This window comes from Siniperca chuatsi, linkage group LG20 (genome assembly GCF_020085105.1).
Source record: "Siniperca chuatsi isolate FFG_IHB_CAS linkage group LG20, ASM2008510v1, whole genome shotgun sequence".
NCBI classification, from domain to species: Eukaryota; Metazoa; Chordata; class Actinopteri; order Centrarchiformes; family Sinipercidae; genus Siniperca; species Siniperca chuatsi.
In genome coordinates this window covers 20710831-20728443 of record NC_058061.1, presented here as the reverse complement: position 1 = coordinate 20728443, position 17613 = coordinate 20710831, and the positions used below count along the sequence as shown (strand labels likewise).

General features: G+C 41.6%; 1 protein-coding gene across 3 annotated transcripts in view; it reads right to left on the bottom strand.

The window, feature by feature from the left end:
• Positions 1-1735: 1735 nt before the first annotated feature.
• The window catches only part of wu:fj29h11 (protein NO VEIN), a 45601-nt gene continuing 29723 nt past the window's right edge, over positions 1736-17613 (bottom strand). For all 3 annotated transcript variants that reach the window (XM_044178491.1, XM_044178493.1, XM_044178494.1), the window contains 17 exons: positions 17134-17276; positions 15407-15588; positions 13451-13710; positions 13074-13311; positions 12804-12984; positions 11159-11285; positions 10859-10945; positions 10006-10191; positions 9552-9835; positions 8163-8311; positions 7112-7196; positions 5960-6074; positions 3860-3991; positions 3508-3768; positions 2872-3013; positions 2570-2717; positions 1736-2494 (listed from right to left, as the gene is read on the bottom strand). In XM_044178491.1, the coding sequence (XP_044034426.1) occupies positions 2081-2494; positions 2570-2717; positions 2872-3013; positions 3508-3768; positions 3860-3991; positions 5960-6074; positions 7112-7196; positions 8163-8311; positions 9552-9835; positions 10006-10191; positions 10859-10945; positions 11159-11285; positions 12804-12984; positions 13074-13311; positions 13451-13710; positions 15407-15588; positions 17134-17276 (3134 nt within the window). In that variant the 3' untranslated portion in view covers positions 1736-2080. The remainder of the gene's footprint in view (positions 2495-2569; positions 2718-2871; positions 3014-3507; positions 3769-3859; positions 3992-5959; positions 6075-7111; positions 7197-8162; positions 8312-9551; positions 9836-10005; positions 10192-10858; positions 10946-11158; positions 11286-12803; positions 12985-13073; positions 13312-13450; positions 13711-15406; positions 15589-17133; positions 17277-17613) is intronic.

Here is a 17613-nt window from a genome sequence, read left to right as displayed (position 1 = left end):
AAAGGAATTTAAATAGGTGAATCTGATTTCTCTAGCACAACTGAAGACGGTTGCAAACTCTATGGTAAATGACTCTGTTCTTAATTGTGTCTGTCAAGCCTACTTTTATTGCTATCTATTTTTGTGTTATCTGATTTTGTAATGTTTTGTCTGAAACCTTTTATGCTGCTGTCTTGGCCACGTCTCCCTTGCAAAAGAGGTTTTCAACCTCAATGGGACTTACCTGGTGAAATAAAGTTTAGATAAAAATTCATACAACTTTGTTAATAATGCAAATAAATCAGGTGCATACCTTTCAATGTGCAAACAACTGTCACCAAAGAACTATTGTGTCACAGGTTTGATTTTGTTGTTCTTTTAAAATCTAAAATCACTTCTGAGCTCTTATTTATGACTTAAGAGCTTTGAAGTTGGAGTTTACAAGCCACACATGATGGCCTCATGAGGCATCTTAGGCAGTGAAAGAGTCCCACTTCTAATATAAATGTGGTTTTTGTGGAAAAACGAACATCACCTGGTAGTCATCTCTGTCGTGTCTCATGATTGTGGCTCAATATCAGGATCTGTATCTTTAACAAAACATTGGTACAATATTCAACTCTGTGGTCCACAACACTGCAGTAAGTTAACAGTAACCTTATCTTACTTTGATGTTTGTTCATTTTCTCTATTAGGACATGTATTTTACTAATCCTATGGAATGCCTTACTGTACTGCATTTTAAACAAATAGCCTATAGTTGTTTTTCTTAAAGGTTATTTCTTCATTAGACAGCGACAGACAGGAAATGTGTGTGTGTGTGTGTGTGTGTGTGTGGGGTGACATGCAGCAAAGGGCCGTGGGCTGGATTCAAACCCAAGCCGCTGCAGTAAGGTCTCAGCCTACCAGGTGAGCTACCAGGGAGGCCCCTATAGTTGGTTTTCATGAGCTTTACTCTAAATAACTTTAGTTCTGATCATCATTACGCTGCAATTGGCTCATTTAGTGTTTTTTTCTCAGAGTGATTATCCATGATTGATTCTTTTTTGAGGTTGCATCACAGGATGAAAATAGGGAGGTGATGTCCCCGGAGGCTGTTTCTGATCTTTCCACCAACACATGGGTAATAAGTGTCCTGTTTTGTAAGGATTACCATCCTACAGCAAGTACACAGACTGAAGCTCAAATAAGTGAGATTCAGGGACCACCAGGGGTCCCTTTGGGTGGTGTTCCACAAACATAGGAGTAGTTTTTGTAACGCAATGTGATGAAAAGAAAATGATGATGCTTGGTTGCTTTCTCTGCATTGATACCCCTCCACAGAATCTGCCTTTTTCTCCTGTTACAAACTAAGGGGTGCGTGTGTGTGTGTGTGTCTGTGGTTCAGGCTTGAACTAGGCAGAATTTCAGCTGGCCTCTTCTTTGAAGAGTAATAATTATATCAACAAGAGCCCTGTGAGCATCATATAGATGTTCTGTGTGCCTGCACTATCAAAGTACAGCCTGTTCACTGTGACAGTGTAATTACCAGGAATGATGGGAGCCTGTGAGGGACCTGTCCAGTCAGCTCCGCTTCCACTTGATTTAACTTAACCCTCAGCTATAGTCACTTCATCAGTCAGTGAGGTTAAGTTGACAGAATAACTTATTACCAATGATGTACTAGAACCATCTGTAAGCTTATTTAAGGAATAAAAACAGGCTGGGTGTGTGTTCGCATACAGTACCATGAGTCAGACTCATTTAGTCATTCAGCTGAGAGAAAAAGGATTTTATTCCAAAGGAATGCTAGAGTAAAGGTGAGGTAGGGGGAATAAAAAAAGGTTAAAAACATTCAATATGTCCACTGACCATTTTAAAATTATACATATACTAGAAAACACACAGCTATGTGTAGTTTGTTGGTAATACAAATATTTTAGACAGACAAATGAAAAAGGAATGTGCAGTTTTTCTCATTAGCAGGCAAAACAACTCACTAGGTATCATAAGAACAATTAAAAGAACTAAAATCAGTGCAGTTAGGATAAACTTACAAAGGCATATGTCATTGGGGTGTGAGTTGATATAGTGCAAATTTCTCCACAAACTTACAAAGTACTTATACAAACAGATAAAGTGCCAAGTCTTTGGTGTGGAGATGCTGCGCCAGGTTCTGAATGCGACACAGGCGAACGTTCTGGGCATCTCCTGCACTGTACACTCTGAATATGTGATAGCGCTCCTTCTCTTTCAGTGCAAAGTCCAGCTCATTGGCAGAAAGGTGGATGAATGACTTCTCTTTCTTAATAGTTGACTTCACTTCCACGTACACCACCCCCGGCCCTCCTGCACGTCCAAAAGTGAGCTTAAAGTCGTAGGGCTGGCCGCTCTCTCCGCTCTGATTGCACCACAGGACGTGTGCGGGTCGCCCGGGGTCGCCGCTGTCTCTCCAGTGGCACAGGAAAGAGTTGACCAGCTGCTCCCCCCACTCGCCGATCACTGCCACGTCCATCGTGTCGTCGGATAACACCACCTAGGCAAGCATAGCACAATTTAGATAATCTTGCTAACACTCTGAGAAACCATCACATGTAGTGAATGTACTGACGGTGGTGGGTCTCTGGCAGGTGAGCTCCATGTCCTCCAGTGTGGCCTGAGGAGGCCTCCAGAGAGGGAAGTCCAGGTTGAGAGGAGGACGCTGAGTCTCTGCAGTCCCCTGAAACATACTGGAAAGTACCACGGCCTCAGGGACGACACTGATAGAGAGACAAAGGAAGGATCAGTTTAGAGAGGAAATGGAGAAAAAGAAGGTAGGGGGAATAGGCACTGTGTATTGAGTCACAGTAAAAATCAACATTAGTTTTCTACATTAATTGTTCAGATTTTTGGGCATGAGGAGAAGAATCCTACAGGCTGTTTGGGGCGGGTTGGTCGCTGGCTGTCTCAGCAGGCTGTGCAGATGGTCGACTCTGTGTTGGTCTGGGAGCTGCGAGGCTTTCTTCTCCATTCTCAGCTCTGTCAGACTCAGTGGTCTCACTCTGTTGGCTGCGCTCTGTCAGTGACAGACAAGACCAAATGGAGGGATTTTTAACACAGGATGTTCTGTATATGAGGAAGGAAGCCATTGTGTGCACAATTTTAGTGTGATTATGGCATCGTTCAACATTTTTGTTTGTGCCACTGTCTCTTACTCACAGTCCAAATATCCAAATTCTACATGTAGTGGCTTTAAATAAGCAAAAAAAAACCTATTATGAAAACAACATGCTCAGACTAGACTAGATAAAGATAAAATTAAGCTAATAATATCCACCAAAATTATTACTGTTGTTAACATTAATTTCATAGCTCCTGAATGTTCAACATAGTGTGGGACTGGTGGTTACAATGCATTTGTGTTTTCAAAAACAATGAGCTAAAAGAGGCTAAAAAGCTCCGTATGGCTGAGGAGAACTGCAGAGTTAGGTAACAATTCTCTTTGGGTTGCTTTAAACTCTAAACCAGTATGAACTGCAGTAGGAGACAGAAGTTTCTTCAATGTGTAACCTGGAGGTTGTGGTGTGTTGGAGGACAGAGCAGCAGGGTTAGGTTGGCTTGGATGTGTGGGGACTCTCTGAAGGCCAGGCTGGTCTGTAGATCTGCTGCTCCGGAGTGGCTGGTTTCCCTCGTAGCTGCTGCTGGGACTCTGGGGGATGACATGGCTGCCTCCTCTGGGGGCGAGGTCCTTCTCTGGTTCTCTGTCTTTAGGCCCAGCAGGAGGCGGCCACATCTTCATGATGGCTTCGACCACACTGCCATCTGCATGACCTGTTGGCACATAGAAATTGTGGGAATTGAGAAATGTAGTTTCCTATTGCGAAGAAATTACCATGCTGAAACCATCTCCTTCTCAATGTACCTGTGCGACTGGCTCCGGTATTCAGTATAGATGCTCGGGGAGGCCAGCAGACCAGCGTCTGTTCCCCATCCTCTTGTGCAGGCCGAGATGGCTCCTCTGGGGAGCTGATGGAGGAGTAATTCCTTGATAGCACTGAAGCACAACATTTTCAAGAGTTAAAACCAAAGGAGAAGAAGAAAAGGTTGGATAAAAGCTGTAAAACACCACTCATATATAAGCCTGTTTCAGTGCTGTTATGCCGTAAAAACAGATTTGTGATGAAAAATTCTTTTGATCATATTAATCCCTGTAGATGTATGCGTGTGTATGTGTGTGTGTGCGTGCTCTTTTCTGCAGTGAGGGATCTGCTCCTCTTGCTCTTTGAGCCCTGGCAACAGCTGCTCTTTTATGTCGCCACACACAACAGTGAACAAACCCGAATTAGCATATGTGAGAAACACACCAGTCATCTATCTGTGTGTGTGCGCGTGTGTGTGGGTGTGACTTCGAATATTATGAAATGATAATGGAAAACGGGGCAAGTGCCACAGAGAGAGTTGGAGAAACTGCAGATGTAAGATGTCACTAACTCAGACTGAGAAAAAGCAGCAGTGTTAGAATTCCTCTCATGCTGCAGTTAGCGCTGAGCTACATGCTGATGTTCTGCATCCAACTGTGATTCTCTCACACATTAACCCTGGGCTGCAGACGTATTTCCCAGTGTATTTTCCTAATATTCTGTACACTTTAACAACGGTGTGGACATCTTAATCTTAATGAGGATGATGCGACTCCACCAAAACAATAGTCGCCTGATAGTTAACTAAGAACATTGATGGATATTTTTGCTCTCCCGTTTTTTCCACAAAGCGATTTCACTTTGAGACTAAAACTAGTGCGTTAAAAGGCTGGCGGCATTCTATGTTTTTCTTATTGTCAACAAATTGCATGAAAAGACCAAACCAATAACGCCTTCGTCCATCTCTCGGCAGTTTCTGACTTCCCTACCCTGTCTGTGGCACTCCGCCCCAAGACCATTGGTTCCTAATGAAGATATTAATCTTTAAAAACTCACAAATAAATAGTTTCATTTGTTTTAAAATGCTAAATACTTTCCTAAAACAGCTGGGCACTGTAGTAATTTGCAAATGTCTTGTACAATTATTGTGTATCCAAAGTCTGATGTATCTTCTTCCTCTGTGCCATAGAGCTGCCTTGTTGTGCAGAAACTATTAAAAACAGATCAGTGAGCCTGTAACACTGTTGTACTGGGTGACATGAACATTACCATGAACACACACTGCAGTTTATTTTGACTCAGTGACCCATACGCCATCCTGCAGATGGAAATATTTTATTGCGCACCCATGTATTAATCCACGACTAAAAATAGTTCCCAACAGATGCACTATTTCTTCTTATTTGAGTAACGTTGGGCAAAAACTAGAGTGCCCGGGTGTTTTAGGAAATCATTGAGCCTTTTTTTAGAAATAAAATTAAATATTTGAGACTGGCTATTAAAAATGTATGTCTTCAGGAAGAACAAACGGACAGGGAAGTCTATATAATAACACTATATAATTATTGCAAAACAGCGGCTACTGTGGCCACAAGTGGAAATTACAGGATAATCAGTAAATTACAGGCACATTTTCCTTAATTTTCCTAGATTCTCTTGAGTCAGTTCCTTTAAAGACATCATCATTAGACGAGCTGACAGAGAGCGAGCAGAATGAGACCACAAGAAGAAAACAAACACTTTTCCTTGTGAGGCACACTGTTCGCTTCTGCTTTTACTTTTGTCTTAAAACCACTGCAATTGTGACATGCTAAAATACAGTGCAACAGTGGCACAAGTAGAGAAGAGTCACAAAGTCAGTGTACTGATTCAGTAATGTCAGTTACACAACAATATCTATCCAAAGTTTGCTAGCATTAGCTAACATCATCCACCATTAGCTACTGGCTGCAGCAGCAAAACCCTTGAGTGTGTTGGATTAAGCAAAGGCGTGTTTTAATGCTAACAATATGTTGTTATTTGTAATAGCAAAGATTATTCTATTTTTTGTCAAAAGTTGCCTCGTCTTGCTTTAACTGTGACTGTGTACGTGCCCTCCGTACTTCTCTCCAGGTTAATGTCTGGTTTGGGAGGCTCTGGGACCTCCCACAGCTCCTCCTCGCTGGGCAGCTCTCTGATGTCCTCCTTGAGCAAGAATCTCTTCAGAGATCCTGGGTCCTGCAGACACAGACAGACTCAATCAATGACTGTGGTGACAACATGCAGCAAAGTCGAGATCTAATCTTGATGCAGGATATTACATTTATTTTATATTAAACATTGTGATAATACTCCCCAAGAATAGAGGAATTTCATTATTCAGTATATAAAACACAGCTTGCTCTTTCATGGTGAATTTAAGTACTACATAAAGAAACTGAGGATTAACATGCAGCACTGATCCATTCAGGATTTCCATAAAGAACTACTGAATGCCTGATGATCAGAGCTGAGTAGATTTTGGGTTTCTCCTTTCAGATTCTCTTGCCAACAGAGGAAGGGGCAGACGTTCCCAACCTTGTTGCTTCAGAGACGTCTCATCTCGTTAAAATGTTGATGACCTAATTAACACTGCCAGTGACTGTTTGATCACTTCCCTGGAATAATATAAAAGCTAAAGTAATAAGTGGATATAATAAGTCAAGAGGCAGATCTGTACGCATTTTCCCCTAAGCCTCTCATATCTGCATCTGTCTGACTTCACGGTATTAAATGGGTGTTTCGCTTCAGAATCACATCATTAAAACCTTCAATCAAACACTCAAAAATTCCATTTTATGTACTTTGGCAAATCCAGACATAGAACTTAAATCAAACAGTCAGCTGTGTCTTATCCAGATTTCAATATCGATTTTATAATGCAGCCCAGTTCTGCTGCACAAAGAAAACCACACAAGATAGGATATTCAGAGAGGGATCAAAGCTGAGGCCTGATGTGAGCCTCGTTTACCTTTTAACTCTGACTTTACAGAGTCCCTACTGCTGCACTGCTCTACAGAGATGAGAGCAAGTTGCCATGTAATGTAAACATGACTCCCTCCAGGGAAATAGCCTATTAGTTCTCGCTATGGTCAGCTCTGTGGCGGTGGCGGTAAGTGTGTATGTGAGATAGGAAAGACAGAGAATGACAGGGTGAAAGACCGTGAGCGAGCAAAGACCCTTTTCACTGGACGTGGATTAGTGATCAGTGTTCGAAGGGATCATATATCACTTACATTGAGTGAGGTTATCAGGCCACTCACAAAAGCCATCAGCTCTTTCCTGTGGCTGCTCTCTGCGCAGAACAGTTTCACCAGCTCCCTGAAACACACACACACAGGATTACAAGGTATTGCTTGTGTGCATGCAGATTCAAACAAAGGCACACATTATATATATAGGATTGAGTATTAAATGCATTTGATCACAATTCCTTTGTTCATGCTTTATAATGTTTGATTTCTTATTGATAGGACCATATCAGTTATAGGATTGGGTATCATTTAAAATGTGAAACTAGCCAGTTTCAAATTTTAGCCAGTTTGAAACTAAGTCGGCGGCCCGCCATGACTAAATGAACATAACTTGCAAAAAAACTGACTTTTATAATGACATTGATGAAAAAAAATCTAATCAGTATCGACATCCCTATTGCATCCCTATTAAAATTTGCAATCGGGATACCAGAGTTTTGCTACGGATACTAAAAAGAATAAATGTTTCGAAACTTTGATTTAAATTAGGAACTATCTAATTAAAGAATAGAAAACAAGATTATGAATCAGACCAGACATTCAATGACAACTTTCAGTACAGAATACTATACTAGCCACTATACAAACACGCTTCTGTCTCAACCAAAAAAGCACCCAGATAGCAAACCATAATAAGCCTTGGTATTAGTGTATAGTTGTTATAATTCCTGCTGTGCATGATCCTCATTAACTGTAATATTTTGATTCTAGTACTAAAAATGTAACCAATGTAACAGATAAGAACTGAAAATTTGGTAAAAAATAAGTGGTTTCACAACCTGCTGTTGGTCTTAACACAAATGACTTACTTTGGAATTACAACAAGTTAACTGGAGCTGCTGAGTTCAGAGAAAAGGACTTGGGTCCATGCAGTTGCCAGTTTGAATCCCAAGTGGAAAAATAAATAGTGCTTTTGAGCACTGCTGTTAACACCCAACTGCTCCAATGGAGTTCTCCAGTGTGAATGTGTTAAAGCATTGTGGGAAAAAGGCATGTGTTCTGCATGTTGGGACTCTATCCATCACACACAAACCTGCAGATGTCCAGCTTAGCTGAGAGGTGATCTTTCTGGATGTAAAGCTCCTTCTCGTCCTTCAGCAGACAGATAACGTCCTGCACCTCCACCACAACATCGTCACTGTCAGCAACATCCAGCTGGTAGCGAATGTACAGCTTACCCACCTGTAAACAATCAGACAGCAACTTAAATTGTACATATAGTAGGTTCCAGATGACATTATGTTTAGGGCTGCCACTAAAGACTATTTTTCTATTGATTAATCAAACTTAATCTAACTTGAGTTCATTTTATTTTGAAAAAATGTATGTCATTGTACATGTAAACAAAGGTTTACATATTAGTGCAAAACTGTAGGTTTAAACTGGCAACTCCAACATGATAAACATAAACACACACACCGACACCGTCAGTCAATGTAACATAAGCACAGATTCTTACCTAAACATTTTCTCAAACACTTATTCAATGAAATTTCTAAGGTAGCAGGCAGACAACATTATGGCTTTATATTAAACAGCTACAAGGACAAAAGATATTAAAAAGCTCAATAGACAACACTATGGTTTCAGAAACGCAACCCGATGTCACGCTGCAGTGGCCAATTCGGCTATCAGACCGGTCAAACGCCTCCACAGTCAGTAAACCAAACTATGAAACTCTCCCAGTTGTGTCCTCGCTTAGTATATTTTGGGTACCCAGCTTCGACGTCCGTGTTTGGCTTGAAGTCTATGCTGAAAAATAGCGATACCATGAAGCTTCCTTTGGTTTGTCTTCATTTGTTTGAGAGATAGACAGCTGTGGTTGAGCGACATAGCGAATGAATAAGGAGAGGGAGCGCCAGTAGGAGACAGCCGGTGAATCAGAGAAATAAAACGTTATTTTCTGACTGTTGGACAGCGGTTATGCTCTAAAGCACAAACAAACACGCCCACACCGCCGTGCTGAAAGAAAGTGAAAAATCATGTGTCGGTTAAAAATATAATATTATATATATATATATAATATAATATATTAAATATTTAACATACATTTTCAGCATCGACGTCATCGGTTACGCCAACTACTCGTGGCAGCCCTAATTATGTTTGTGCTTTGCTCCTCACTTTCGGTGCCAAGAGGCCAAGAGTGTGTATGTGTAAGACTTTTCTGTGAACCAGAGTCAAACAAACCAATCCTGACTTCTTGTGGAGAGACAGTTACAGCAGTGATAAGAACATTGAGTGGAAATCAGGACGGCCACATTATCATTTCTTTCCTGAGCTTGGTGATCTCAGACAACTCCACCACTGAGCTGCACCAACTGAGCTCGTCTTCACTGGCATGTGTTTAGTAAAACAACCAAATAAGGAACTACCTCCAGGTTTTAAACTGCTCTAAACCAACTAGGTGTGATCTTCTGACCTGTCCGAAGTAAAGTCGCTTGATTTTCTCTCCAATGTTGTTGTCAATCAGCTCTGAATAGACTTCAGCCAGCTCGTCGTGGTGGTAGAGGAACCTCTGGATGTAGGGTATCACAGAGCGCACCATGGCCTGCATGGGCGGACAGGGTCTCAGGTTCTCAGTCTGAGGCTCAGTCTTGACACACATGGACAGCTGACGGATCCCGCAGATCTCCAGAAACAAAGATCGGTCCTTCTCGTTGAAGGTAGGTACGCTGTTAGCTCGTTCTCCCGGCACTGTCTGACCTGGCAGGCAAATATACAACAATAGTCAGATTCTCCATTTTAACCTGGGTTATATTTGTGTAGGTTTGGGCATAGTATGGTCAAAAGAAATCAAGTACTAATCTAACATTGACAACTATATGTAGAAGTTGTCAACTATATGTAGAAAATAAAATGTAGCAGCAGCATACCAGAGTTCCCAGTCTTGCTCCTGGCAGCAGTCTTCTTCTCTGCTGGTGGCAGGTTGAGCAGACAGATCTGCTTGTGAGGTTTAAAGACCTTTTCCAGCTCTTTGTGGTCAGCAATCATGGGTTTGTGTGCCAGACTCACCCAGGTGTTATCCTTGGTAGGGAAGACCCTCTTATCAGACACCATACCTGAACACAAGGTAAAAAGCACAGCCAGGGTCAGTTCCTTTAACTCTTCCGCGCCCCCCTGGGGAGGTGCGTCAGTTTGAAAACCTCTGGATTAAACAATCTATGTTTGATGTGGAATTCATATTCCCAGGCACATTTTATGCCACTTTTAAGGCAGAGGGCATTACCTAGCACTATTACAATGATGTACATCTCACTAATTTTCTGAGAGGAGGATCTTGTTGTTAAACCTACATTAAAAAAGGGTCCTTTTCCTTTTTTCCCCACTGGAAGAGGCTGGACATCCATTAGAAATCACTAAAAAAAACTAAAGTTGAGGACTACTATCTGTGACAACTCACACACCACACCTTCAGATGGTGTTTCCCTGATTAGTACTGTGGTTCACTCTGCTGCTGCCACACCTCCACCTGCACTGCAGACAGTACAGTTAAGATATCGGACTGATTTCAGTCTCCAGTGTAAAGTCATTCCAGACTGTAGCAACAAATTCCTCCCAGCTCCTTTCAAAACCTGTGCCACACTAACAGGTGGTGGATGATGCTCGTTTGTGGCAAATACTTTGCAGTAAATAGTCAGGCCAATAGGAAGTCTAACAGACACACAGATTGAAGAGGTAATGAAGGGTGGGTTGTGTTTGCAACATGAATGTGTATGCATTACTCACCCTTCAAGGTGGAGCAGTAACTGAGATTGAGTTTGGGCTGAGTGATGTTTTCCTGGTCACCAGATACTGGAATTGTACACTTCTGAGCTGTTGAAGATAGAAAGATATTATATTATATCTACAGTCAGGGAACAGAAGGAGGATGCAACAAGTCAAGCTAGTCGAGAGGGAAACATAACAGTTGTTGAGCTGAGAGATAATGAGCTGCAGACAGATGGCACATAAAGAGTAAGGAAATGTGTGAGTAACTCAATGCTAGAAACTCTATGAAACAAAAGACTTGCCTCTAATTGTCCTTACCAAGTCTGGCATAGAGCACTGACACATCCTGTAGCACTTCAGCAGTTGGTATGGAAGACGATGAACAGATCAGTTCCAGCAAACCGACATACTGCTTCATACTGGGACTGCGCTCGACATTCAGCAGCTGTACATAAGATATATATTCATAGACGCATGCATAGTGTACATTAATAATGGTGGAGTTTGGTCGAAAAATTGGTCAGTTTATCAAAACAATAGACACAGCAAAGCGCCTTCATAGCAATAATTTAACACCTAAAACCTGCGATCCTCATATCGTATCGCAAGATACTATGTCCTCAACAATACATTCAAAGATGTAAGTGACCATTCACTAAACCCCTCCCCCGAACATCGTTTGTCCAATCGTAGCTTTGCAACTGTAATTAGACACAGCAGGCCTGTCAAGCTTTTGATTTGTTGTTGTGCAAGGGGCTCTAGTTGGAGAGATAGTCCATATTTAAAGAGTTTGGAGGGTGGTGTATTTTTTGTTCAAAAAACAAAAACACAAGAGTAAAAGTGTAATAAATGGGTTAAACAATGTGTTTATCTATCTAACATAAGCTGCAAATGTCCAGCTAACTAGCTCACTACCTACAGTAGTAACAGGGCGTTACATCCAAGGCCAAGGAGCACATTAATAACTAACTACACTAGTTTGTGGGTTTATAGGTTATGTTAGAAAAAAGCCTTGTCCATGACTAGCACATCCACTATGTAGAAGCTGGTACGGGATGCTACTATATCAGAGTTTAACGTCCATGGCTCTGTCCTGCTCTTTCTTGGATTTGGGGAAGTCTACACTCCAGCAACCCAGCAAAACTTGTAGAGTTAGTTACATTCACCAAACATATCAGTAAGTCCTTATTTCAAAAGCCTTTTCTCTTGTAACTGTAAAAGTGAAAACAAGCTGTTTGAAATTATGAACAATTATAAGCTAAGCTTATGGTTGTTTGAACGAAATATATAATAAAGAATATAATAGTCTGATCTTACATTTTCCATTATCACACTTATAATGCTAGGGCTAACTAGCTTTACACTGTGATACAAGAACAATGCTGCTCCGTTATTTCCATGTCTTCTACATGGATCATCACTGGTGAGGATGCTGACTTTTTGCCTGGGACATGTAGCTTTAGCCACAGTCTTTTAGCATCATATCATCTATGTAGCTATGAATGTATGTATGTTTAAGACCCCTTTTATGACTTTCTGATTTTAATATGAGTCAGCTGGAAATAAAAAGTCAGGCAGAGATAGCGTTTTCAACCAACTCATGACACTAACGCTAGCTTAATTAGCTAACTAGCAGCAACAGATGAAAAAGAGATGAAAAGCTGCTTGTGTCTACCTCTGTCTGAAATCAAGGACCCATAGTAAATTACTCATTCAATGGTAAATCTGCCGCCATTATCATAAACTGCATATGTGCCGTGCGAGAATAAAAAGTTTGACAGGCATAGCAACAGTAACTAAGGGGGACGTTAATGAACAGTCAATCAAACAGCTTAATGAGTCTAAGAAACTCATGCCTGAAGAAACATTTTATACATGTAGGGAAACTAAGTGAGCTGTCACTAAAAGTGACCAAAACTGAGACATGGGATCTTTTCAGGAAAACAGTAACAGAGCAGCGTACTCTGGTGAAGAAGACTTTCATGCCCTCCAGCGGGTTGTAGAAGGGAACCAGGACTTTGGGGTCCTGGACAGGGCTGTCTGGTCCGTGAGTCAGCTGTTTGTAGCGCTGGAACATCGCCGTTGGGTCGCTCCAGCACACCTCCTTCAGGTGGTAGAAACGCCCTGAACACCAATCATTTCGCCTGGGGGGGGGAAAGTTTGAATTGTGGCCTCAGGTGACTAAATTTAGACATTAACCTGAAAAAGTGTGCCGATACAGCTAACGACGTACCTGTTATACTCTATGAATACAGCAGGGTTATGTTCGAACAGCTCCTTCAGGCTGCTCTGGGGACAGTTCATATGCAGGTAGGTGTAGACGTTGTGGATGTGCTGAACTGTGGAAGTGAAATTCGCCCCCTCCAACTCATCCTCAGGTAGTCTTTGCTCCTGGTTATCTGCTTCTGGTTTGACACACCACTCCTTCAGGTAGTTAATCAGAGCCTCCACTGAGACACTTTGTCTCATTCCTAAAAGAGGAGAAAAGACAGTGACAGACAGATTGTCTTATATGCAACTGGCTCAAAATAATCTGGTAGCAATTATAGGATAACCAATAACTACAGCTATGTACAACAGAGATCTACACCATAGTAGACACATTCTTACCTAGAGCTCTGCTAAACTCGCTGGGGTCGATGTCCACATAACACACATGAGTCCCCAGCAGGCTGGTGACCTCAGGTGAGGTCAGGTAGACTGAGTTTGGAGGGAGGTACTTTCTCTCTCGCTGTTCTCCTTCCAGTGGACGATACGCTGGCACCCATTCAAGACGGCACAAGAAGAGATAGAAGGAGGACTTGGTGCTTTTGATTTCTCGTCCATCACTGTCAATCACCCGAGCTGTGAGGTACTGACAGTAGCGGTGTCTGGAAGAATGGGAAAGTTGATTATAAACAATGTTTGGAACAGATTAAAACAAACTTGAAAACCCTCTCGACAGTGGAAGTAACAGAATAGATGCCAGCAAACAATGACAATGTTTCTTTGAAAAGATACATTTAATATATGATCATATAAAGATCCTATGATTACAATGCATGGATGACAGCCTCTTCAGTTGTAGCTCAGTGATCCTGATACCACTTGGCAGACTTGTGTGACCTAATTCCTCTTTCGAATATACAGCACTCAGTAGCACTGCACGTGCTTAATAATCAGAGTTAAATGCACTGAAAAATTGTTATCTACGCGCTGAAGAAAAATCAACTCGTGTCACATTGATCAGTGTAATAGATGACAGTCAGGCTCTACATGTACCTACAGAGCTATGTCTCTGTGAGAGAAAGAGTGACAGGAACGGTGATAATGCTTGAGACAGGAAAACACTTTAGTGACAACAGTAAAGAATATTGCAACATTTTGCAGATGTAAAGATGCTTTATAAAGTTACTATACAGAAGCTCTCTGTAAAGCACTGAAAGGCAATAGAGCAGTCTCTTTTAACACGATTTCACCTTTCTGTTTCCCTCAGTGGCTTCAAAAATATTATATAAGTTCAGCAGCAGAAAACACATTTTTTTGCGCTACATTGCTTTCCAGACATGCGCAACACAGGTTAAGTCATATCATTACTGCCAACTAAATTTCAGATCATACTACATTGATTACTTCCAAGCAGTTTCCATTCCTTTTAGTATAGTATGAAAATTCTGCTTGAGATAGGCAATCCATCACATGAAAATTATGGATATTTTTCTATTTTTCTCTTATGTTATCACGGCATGTTGAGCTCTCTAATGCACTGGTGTGGTGCATTAGAGAGCTGGTGGGGGGGCAACCCCATACTGTAGAACACTTGAAAGTCTGCAGCTGATCAGATTGCATTCATAAATTACGCAGTCCAAAATTCAGACCAAGAAGTCAAATAAAAAGCAAAGGTGAACACTGTGGAAAGCATAATGTGAATAGCTGCAATATAAAACTTGATGGCATGCTTTGCGAAATGGCCGGCAGTCATGTGAAGTATAAAAATTAAAGGATGCAAAAACGACGGTGTGATGTGTTAATCATTTATTTAACTGTGATATAAAAGAGTGGCTGGTAGGAAGGGTCACACACGACCTAATTCAACCTTTATCTCCTTTACTGCACTTGCACTGGCAGTGTGCACTGTTCACCAATATGAATTTGTGAGCTCGGGTGACCTCCTTACCTGAAGTGCTGTCCTCTACTCACACACATCTATAACAGTAACTCATGAGATGGGGCAGAGCTAAGAGCAACTTAATCCAGATGAATCTATCCCCAGATTGATGGTGACCTCAAACCCACACAAAAGGCTGATGTGTCACCGCTTTTCTCTCAGGGAGAAAATAACATTTTACTGTGAAACAATGTCCCCACTTCACCCCAGTAATCACTTAATGGACACAGTAGAAATAATGGGAATTACTACTTGACCCTGACTAACCCTGAAGCCATTATCTCTGGCCATTAGGTTTCCTCAACTCAACAGACACCCAGTGAATGCACCTGCTTCTCAAATGGGACAATCTTCACTAACAGAACATGACATAGGAGGAAAAATATGTAAGCAAGTGTGTGTCCATGTGCGTGTGTTACCCAGTATCCCAGTTGGTCGCCAGCAGTTCCAGCAAGGCCATTCTCTGCTGCAGGAGGTGGGAGCCAGGCAGCTGGGCTGTGGCCAGGGCATGAAACTCCTCACAGGGGTAGTCATCAATCACACAGTCCACCCCTGGATTTTGGTGCCACATTGAACTTTCCACTGACCAGGGACTGGAGGCCTGGAGGAGGAGTAGGGGGGAGAAAGATAGAAAAGAGTAAGGATTAAACAAAACTAATGCTGTTACTGAACTGGGTAGGACATGTCATTAAGCCTTTAAGCTGCAGTAACATTATAGGGGGATAACTGTGTGAACGACTTGACAGTTAATAGAGACAACTTTATTCAAGTGTTCAAATTCATCTGAAGCCACCAAGATGCCACAATTGAAGTTTTTTACACACATTTCTTGCTTTCTTGCAGACTTTTCCCAAACCGGACTGGTTTCCCCTCTCTGGCATATGTACGCCATCTATCAAATTGTCCAGAACATTGCTGCTACAGTCCTACCCAGAACCAAAAGATTTGTCAAAGCGATGCAGGTGAGCACGATGCAGGTCAGCGCGATGCAGGTCAGCGCGATGCAGGGCAGCGCGTCTCGTTTCTGTTTGCTGCTTTGAATCTCTCGGCTGCGGTGATGAATGTTAGAGAAGTCAGCTAAACTACTCCTGAACCAGATGCTGGTACAATCTCCTCTACTGCCAGTGTCCAGTGTAGTGACTCTGCCGTGGGGCACTAGGATTATATAACTGAACTATGACCAGGACTCACACTTTTTATTTCTCTGACTGTGGAAATCTGATATTTTCACATCACAGATGATAAACAAAGGCTGTTATCGGAGTACCACGAATCATCAGCACACGACAAATTAATAAACCGAAGACGCCCCCTTTTACTGTTTTCATTGTCTTTTGTGTGTTTCATAATGCACTATAAATAAATCTTGCCTTGAGTTTTCTCCCTCCTGATCAGCTTCTTCACACATTAATATTCATGTTTAAACATCAAACAAAACACTGCAATGTTGTAAATAAGAAAGCCAACTGGAAGCTAAGTCCTGCCATTGTATTAAAAGATTTGATGACAAAGTGACTAATGTGAAAAAAGTCTATTATCTTATGCTCATTTACAATGAATATGAAGTTTTACTGTTGATTCCCAAGTACAGATGGGAATTAACTGTGATGTGTACAGTATTTTTAGGCAGGAATAATTTAGTACCATCTTTCCCATATTACATGACGGCAGCATAAGTCACACAATGACTGATGGTATCATAACAAATCCACATACTATCCTAGCTCGCTGTAGCCCTGGCTAAAACAGGCATCAGGAATGTCTGACCTGCACGCCTCAGCTCTATCAATGACACATCCCATCAGTCACCTGCTTTTTCTGATCATCCTCAAAGCAGCTACTGATTCCCCTAGTCCTAGTGTGACTCATAATGGTTAATATCTTCATCCTTTAATCTCTACCTTATTCATCATGATGAGTCACAGTTGGTTTGTAATGCAGCGTGTTTCAGGAAGATTCTGTTCTGCCTCTGGTGTCCATGCAACCAGTAAATATTGTGTCCTTACACAACACATCTATAGCCCTTTATCATCTGGGCTCACAGGTGGGGCTGTCTGGTCTTTTTGTGCCAATATACATTTTTGCAGCATGAGTGGAGTGTGATTCCTAAATAGCTGAGGCAACAGTTCAGGGATGGCCTCCTCACCAGTTCTTTAGCAGTGAGTGTCTGTCTCTCTTTGCGGATGATGAGACCGTCTCTGACTCCCAGTCTGCTGAACAACTCTCTCCATCCTGCTACATCGCCGTCTGTCTGCACATAGCAAGGACTCACCAAGACCCAATCACAGCCTAGTGGAGAAAAAAAAAATAGACAGGCAGCAGAATAAGCGATTACAGGAGGAAGAATAATAAAGAAATACTGTATAAGTATTACACACAGTATAACACATGAATCTGGTGAACAGTGGAACAGTAAACAGGTAAAGGAGATGAGAAAATCAAAGATAGAAAGGACTGAAGTGATATGTTTACCTTTTGATATCAGTTAATCATTCAATCAGGTGAAACATCAGTGTAATTAGTAAAATCTCACAGGGAATCTGCTGCACTGCTTTATGCCCAAAAGGTATACTGCTACACTGTTTATCCAATACAAACAGAACTAAAGCTTTCAGAATTTCTGGCA